This window comes from Salmo salar, unplaced genomic scaffold, assembly GCF_905237065.1.
Source record: "Salmo salar unplaced genomic scaffold, Ssal_v3.1, whole genome shotgun sequence".
Classification (NCBI taxonomy): Eukaryota; Metazoa; Chordata; class Actinopteri; order Salmoniformes; family Salmonidae; genus Salmo; species Salmo salar.
Window position 1 is genome coordinate 4,604 of NW_025548618.1, and position 7,897 is coordinate 12,500.

Below are 7,897 nucleotides of genomic sequence, written 5' to 3' on the forward strand. Positions count from 1 at the left end.
ATTATAAACATTCCAAATAGTAGACTATAGTAAACACATTCTAAGATTTTGTAAACATTACAAATAGTAGGCTATAGTAAACACATTCTAAGATATTATAAACATTCCAAATAGTAGGTTATAGTAAACACATTCTAAGATATTATAAACATTCCAAATAGTAGACTATAGTAAACACATTCTAAGATATTATAAACATTCCAAATAGTAGGTTATAGTAAACACATTCTAAGATATTATAAACATTCTAAATAGTAGGTTATAGTAAACACTATTCTGACGTGCTTTTCTGCACGTCATGCATGTTAATGTCTTACAGAACTGTCCTTTCCTTCCTCTTTATCAGCTACTTGTGTTCTGACTACTTTAAATACAGTCGTATGAAAAAGTTTGGGCACCCCTGACAATTTCCATGATTTCCATTTATAAATAATTGGGTGTTTGGATCAGCAATTTCATTTTGATCTATCAAATAACTGATGGACACAGTAATATTTCAGTAGTGAAATGAGGTTTATTGGATTAACAGAAAATGTGCAATATGCATCAAAACAAAATTAGACAGGTGCATAAATTTGGGCACCTGTAACGGCGTTGGTAGTCGTGTTTGTAGGAATGAGGCGCAGGAAGCAACGAGCACAGGGAGTGGTGTTTTTAATAACACTTTGAAGGAAGAAAACAAAGTTCCCAAACACAGGGGAATAAATACAAGGTGCGACAATGCCAAGCCGACACGAACAAGACAGTCGATAACAACAATTAATCCCGCACAACAAGGAGCGGGCCAGCTAACCTAAATAGCCCCTCTAATGGCTAATTGACCACAGGTGTCTAAAATAAAAAAAAGGGAAAAGCAAAAGGGAATCAGTGGCAGCTAATAGGCCGGTGACGACGACCGCCGAGCGCCACCCGAGCAGGAGGGGGGCGCCACCGTCGGAGGGAATCGTGACAGCACCCCAATAGAGAAATCGCATCAATATTTAGTAGAGTCTCCTTTTGCTAAAATAACAGCCTCTAGATGCTTCCTATAGCCTCTAATGAGTGTGTGGATTCTGGATGAAGGTATCTTGGACCATTCCTCCTTCCAAAACATCTCCAGTTCAGTTAGGTTTGATGGTTTTCGAGCATGGACAGCCCGCTTCAAATCATCCCACAGATTCTCAATGATATTCAGGTCTGGGGACTGGAATGGCCATTCCAGAACATTGTACTTGTTCCTCTGCATAAATGCCCGGGTAGATTTTGAGCAGTGTTTTGGGTCGTTGTCTTGTTGAAATATCCAGCCCCGGCGTAACTTCAACTTTGTGACTGATTCTTCAACATTATTCCCAAGAATCTGCTGATATTGGGTGGAATCCATGTGACCCTCAACTTTAACAAGATTCCCAGTACCGGCACTGGCCACACAGCTCCACAGCATGATGGAACCCCCACCAAATTTTACTGTGGGTAGCAAGTGCTTTTCTTGGAACGCTGTGTTCTTTTGCCGCCATGCATAACGTCCCTTGTTATGACCAAATAACTCAATCTTTGTTTCATCAGTCCACAGCACCTTATTCCAAAATGAAGCTGGCTTGTCCAAATGTGCGTTTGCATACCTCAAGCGACTCTATTTGTATGCGTGTGTGCAGAAAAGGCTTCTTCCGCATCACTCTCCCATACAGCTTCTCCTTGTGCAAAGTGCGCTGAATTGTTGAACGATGCACAGTGACACCATCTGCAGCAAGATGATGTTGTAGGTCTTTGGAGGTGGTCTGTGGGCTGTTTTTGACCGTTCTCACCATCCTTCGCCTTTGCCTCACTGATATTTTACTTGGCCTGCCACTTCTGGCCTTAACAAGAACTGTGCCTGTGGTCTTCCATTTCCTCACTATGTTTCTCACAGTGGACATTGACAGCTTACATCTCTGCGATAGCTTTTTGTAGCCTTCCTCTAAACCATAATGTTGAACAATCTTTGTTTTCAGGTCATTTGAGAGTTGTTTTGAGGCCCCGATGTTGCCACTCTTCAGAGGAGAGTCAAAGAGAACAACAACTTGCAATTGGCCACCTTAAATACCTTTTCTCATGATTGGATGCACTTGTCTATGAAGTTCAAGGCTTAATGAGCTCACCAAACCAATTGTGTTCCAATTAATCAGTGCTAAGTAGTTACAGGTATTCAAATCAACAGAATGACAAGGGTGCCCACATTTTTGCATAGCCTATTTTTCACATATGATTTAATTTCATACAACTTAATATTGCTACACTAAAAATCTTTGTCTGGATAATACCCCAGTACTCAGCTTTTATTAGAAAATGAATGGCATGCCACTGTGATCATTTTCTGTGACGACAGAGTCAATTATTATTCAGCCTCAGAGGGGTGGCCAAACTTTTTCATACGACTGTATGTATCAACCACAGAACTGACACTTACTAGCAGTTCCCACTCACTACCAGTCAGTTGACTCACTGTACAAGACCTCTCCCCTTCAGTCTGTAAGTACTCTTGATATCTTGAAATATAGTTGTTTGTTTTTAGCCATAAGTCATGTACTCAAGGGTCTCAGACTTGGAGTGCTGATCTAGGATCAGGTCCTGCTGGTCCATATAAATATGATCTAAATGGGAAACTAATCCTTAGATCCTACTCTGAGATACTTTGTGAATACAGACACTATCATATAATGATGATATAAAAGGTATGTGTGACTTGTTGTTTAGCCTCACAGCTTGGGGATAGGAGCTATCATTCAACCTGGTGGTAACTGCCTTGCTCAAATTGGCAGATTTTTCCACCTTGCCAGGTCGGGGATTTGAACCAGCAATGTTTCAGTTACTGGCCCAATGTTCTTAACCACTAGGATACCTGCCGATACCGCTGACACCGACCATATTACCAAACTATTATAATGATGTTATTTACACACCATCCACTCAAGGCTGTGGTGATGATGTGTTGTTATATTGCATCCCAAATGACACCATATTCCCTATAGAGTGCACTACATTTGACTAGAGCCCTACCTGCTGCCCCTGATGGTATGTATGTAGTTATTCACCAGCTATAGAGTGAGTTGTTGTTTATGTTTCTAAGACTGCAGGGTGGGAGATGCAACAATGGCCTTGAGAACAGCAGGAAGTGTATTGGTGGTCTTTCTCTGGTCTGTAGCAGGTATGGTCTCATTCTTATCTTTTAGTTGCTCTGTTTAATAATCTACAGACATTTCTAAAAGGATAAGAATCATAATGTTATTCTGGTGTGTTCTGTTAGGAGTCTCCACTTCACTTAAATAGTTATCTTTCACACCTCACTGAGTGATGCTTATCTGTGGTTTCCATTCACACTCAAATCAGGAACTATGGCAACAAAGAGTGGACAAACCCTACCTTCAGTGTGAGCCAATAGACCTTGTCTTCATTCTGATACCATTGTGTTGTGTGACTGTGTTTCAGTGGTACTGGGTCAGTATGGCTGGAGTGTGACTTACACCACTCAGAGTATCTGTGTCTTGGAGGGGTCAACAGTGGAGCTGTCCTGCTCTATCAGATATCCCAGTGGTACAGTCACATCAACCGTCTGGTTCACTAAATGGGGGACTGGTGTAGAACCTGAAGATCTAGGTCAGAACCCAGAGTATGCAGGTCGTCTGGAGTATCATGGGGATAAGAAGAATGGTCACAACCTGAGAATCACAGACCTGAGAGAGAAAGACTCAGCTACGTACAAGTTCAGATTTATAACAGATCAGACTGGAAGGAAATATACTGGTGATCCTGGAGTCACTCTGTCTGTTACAGGTACAGTAACATTCTATATACTGGTGATCCTGGAGTCACTCTGTCTATCACAGTTACAGTAACATTCTATATACTGATGATCCTGGAGTCTCTCTGTCTGTCACAGGTACAGTATCATTCTATATACTGGTGATCCTGGAGTCACTCTGTCTGTAACAGGTACAGTAACATTCTATATACTGGTGATCCTGGAGTCACTCTGTCTGTAACAGGTACAGTAACATTCTATATACTGGTGATCCTGGAGTCACTCTGTCTGTAACAGGTACAGTAACATTCTATATACTGGTGATCCTGGAGTCACTCTGTCTGTAAAAGGTACAGTAACATTCTATATACTAGTGATCCTGGAGTCACTCTGTCTGTAACAGGTACAGTAACATTCTATATACTGGTGATCCTGGAGTCACTCTGTCTGTAACAGGTACAGTAACATTCTATATACTGGTGATCCTGGAGTCTCTCTGTCTGTAACAGGTACAGTAACATTCTATATACTGGTGATCCTGGAGTCACTCTGTCTGTCACAGGTACAGTAACATTCTATATACTGGTGATCCTGGAGTCACTCTGTCTGTAACAGGTACAGTAACATTCTATATACTGGTGATCCTGGAGTCACTCTGTCTGTAACAGGTACAGTAACATTCTATATACTGGTGATCCTGGAGTCACTCTGTCTGTAAAATGTACAGTAACATTCTATATACTGGTGATCCTGGAGTCACTCTGTCTGTCACAGGTACAGTAACATTCTATATACTGGGGATCATGGAGTCACTCTGTCTGTAACAGGTACAGTAACATTCTATATACTGGTGATCCTGGAGTCACTCTGTCTGTTACAGGTACAGTAACATTCTATATACTGGTGATCCTGGAGTCACTCTGTCTGTAACAGGTACAGTAACATTCTATATACTGGTGATCCTGGAGTCTCTCTGTCTGTCACAGGTACAGTAACATTCTATATACTAGTGATCCTGGAGTCACTCTGTCTGTTACAGGTACAGTAACATTCTATATACTGGTGATCCTGGAGTCTCTCTGTTATTAACAGGTACAGTTACATTCTATATACTGGTGATCCTGGAGTCTCTCTGTCTGTCACAGGTACAGTAACATTCTATATACTGGTGATCCTGGAGTCTCTCTGTCTGTAACAGGTACAGTAACATTCTATATACTGGTGATCCTGGAGTCACTCTGTCTCTAACAGGTACAGTTACATGCTTTATACTGCTAGTCTGTTGAATTAATATCTACTGTCCATTTCGGTCTAGAAATTGGATTTGTATGTATGAAATAGATTGAAGAATGAAATTAGTATGAGAATGTCTTGCATCATGTGATTAAACTATGAACAGGTGATTCAGGGTTTTAATGTTGTGATCTACTCCAGCTCTGCAGGTGAAGGTGACTCCACCACGGTGGGCAATGTCGAAGACTCTGACCTGTATCACCACCTGTACTCTGACTGGTAACCCCACCTACATCTGGTACAAGAATGGACAACATCTAGATGAGAGCACCTCTCCCCAGTACAAATACTCAGTCTTCAGTAACTATGACGACAGTTACTCCTGTACTGTAAAAGGCCATGAGGATCTCCACTCTCCTGCAGTGTGTGAGTGTTTCTTTAATTAACAATACCGTACAACCTCTGTGTGTGTTGGTTTCACTATGTAATATTAGAACTGTTATCATTTCTAGAAAGAACTGAGAATATAATCCAGTTGTCCTCTTGTTATGTCACTGTGTTTCAGGTGTTCAGGATCAGGACTGCAGCAGAGTAACTTACACCAAGAGGAGAATCTGTGTCTTGAAGGGGTCAACAGTGGACATATCCTGTACTTATGTTGGTTATTATTCCACCACATCAACATTCTGGTTCACTAAATGGGGGACTGGTGTAGAACCTGAAGATCTAGGTCAGAACCCAGAGTATGCAGGTCGTCTGGAGTATCATGGGGATAAGAAGAATGGTCACAACCTGAGAATCACAGACCTGAGAGAGAAAGACTCAGCTACGTACAAGTTCAGATTTATAACAGATCAGACTGGAAGGAAATATACTGGTGATCCTGGAGTCACTCTGTCTGTTACAGGTACAGTAACATTCTATATACTGGTGATCCTGGAGTCACTCTGTCTATCACAGTTACAGTAACATTCTATATACTGATGATCCTGGAGTCTCTCTGTCTGTCACAGGTACAGTATCATTCTATATACTGGTGATCCTGGAGTCACTCTGTCTGTAACAGGTACAGTAACATTCTATATACTGGTGATCCTGGAGTCACTCTGTCTGTAACAGGTACAGTAACATTCTATATACTGGTGATCCTGGAGTCACTCTGTCTGTAACAGGTACAGTAACATTCTATATACTGGTGATCCTGGAGTCACTCTGTCTGTAAAAGGTACAGTAACATTCTATATACTAGTGATCCTGGAGTCACTCTGTCTGTAACAGGTACAGTAACATTCTATATACTGGTGATCCTGGAGTCACTCTGTCTGTAACAGGTACAGTAACATTCTATATACTGGTGATCCTGGAGTCTCTCTGTCTGTAACAGGTACAGTAACATTCTATATACTGGTGATCCTGGAGTCACTCTGTCTGTCACAGGTACAGTAACATTCTATATACTGGTGATCCTGGAGTCACTCTGTCTGTAACAGGTACAGTAACATTCTATATACTGGTGATCCTGGAGTCACTCTGTCTGTAACAGGTACAGTAACATTCTATATACTGGTGATCCTGGAGTCACTCTGTCTGTAAAATGTACAGTAACATTCTATATACTGGTGATCCTGGAGTCACTCTGTCTGTCACAGGTACAGTAACATTCTATATACTGGGGATCATGGAGTCACTCTGTCTGTAACAGGTACAGTAACATTCTATATACTGGTGATCCTGGAGTCACTCTGTCTGTTACAGGTACAGTAACATTCTATATACTGGTGATCCTGGAGTCACTCTGTCTCTAACAGGTACAGTTACATGCTTTATACTGCTAGTCTGTTGAATTAATATCTACTGTCCATTTCGGTCTAGAAATTGGATTTGTATGTATGAAATAGATTGAAGAATGAAATTAGTATGAGAATGTCTTGCATCATGTGATTAAACTATGAACAGGTGATTCAGGGTTTTAATGTTGTGATCTACTCCAGCTCTGCAGGTGAAGGTGACTCCACCACGGTGGGCAATGTCGAAGACTCTGACCTGTATCACCACCTGTACTCTGACTGGTAACCCCACCTACATCTGGTACAAGAATGGACAACATCTAGATGAGAGCACCTCCCCCCAGTACAAATACTCAGTCTTCAGTAACTATGACGACAGTTACTCCTGTACTGTAAAAGGCCATGAGGATCTCCACTCTCCTGCAGTGTGTGAGTGTTTCTTTAATTAACAATACCGTACAACCTCTGTGTGTGTTGGTTTCACTATGTAATATTAGAACTGTTATCATTTCTAGAAAGAACTGAGAATATAATCCAGTTGTCCTCTTGTTATGTCACTGTGTTTCAGGTGTTCAGGATCAGGACTGCAGCAGAGTAACTTACACCAAGAGGAGAATCTGTGTCTTGAAGGGGTCAACAGTGGACATATCCTGTACTTATGTTGGTTATTATTCCACCACATCAACATTCTGGTTTAGAAGTGATAAGTCGACCCCTGAAGACCTAACCAGAGACCCAGGGTATACAGGTCGTGTGAAGTACACTGGAACATACAGAGGTCCCTTCACCCTGAGAATCACAGATCTGAGAGAGGAGGACTCAGCTGAGTATCGCTTCACTTTTAAAACATACAACGTTGAATGGGGTCATAGTTTCCCAGGAACAACTCTGTCTGTCACAGGTAATACTACACTGTATGATACAACTGTAAATCATATTGAATTACAGGAGAAAATAAATGAACCATCCTGTTAACACAGAGGTGTATGTGGTTTTATACATATTGTTTCAGGTCTGCAGGTGAAGGTGACTCCTGCTGCAGAGGGACAGAAGACACTGACCTGTATCACCACCTGTACTCTGACTGACAACCACACCTACATCTGGTACAGGAATGGACAGA

The 7,897-nt window shown here is 41.5% G+C and overlaps 2 protein-coding genes across 2 annotated transcripts in view; both read left to right on the plus strand.

The window, feature by feature from the left end:
* Positions 1–5,093: 5,093 nt before the first annotated feature.
* LOC123733174 (B-cell receptor CD22-like) overlaps positions 5,094–7,897 on the plus strand; it is a 56,914-nt gene continuing 54,110 nt past the window's right edge. The window contains exon 1 of the mRNA XM_045712570.1: positions 5,094–5,413. Coding sequence (XP_045568526.1) covers positions 5,224–5,413 — 190 coding nt within the window. The 5' untranslated portion in view covers positions 5,094–5,223. The remainder of the gene's footprint in view (positions 5,414–7,897) is intronic.
* LOC123733176 (B-cell receptor CD22-like) overlaps positions 6,682–7,897 on the plus strand; it is a 1,778-nt gene continuing 562 nt past the window's right edge. Inside the window, exons 1-3 of the mRNA XM_045712572.1 lie at positions 6,682–7,203; positions 7,343–7,675; positions 7,787–7,897. The exon at positions 7,787–7,897 is cut by the window's right edge and continues 105 nt beyond it. Coding sequence (XP_045568528.1) covers positions 7,014–7,203; positions 7,343–7,675; positions 7,787–7,897 — 634 coding nt within the window. The 5' untranslated portion in view covers positions 6,682–7,013. The remainder of the gene's footprint in view (positions 7,204–7,342; positions 7,676–7,786) is intronic.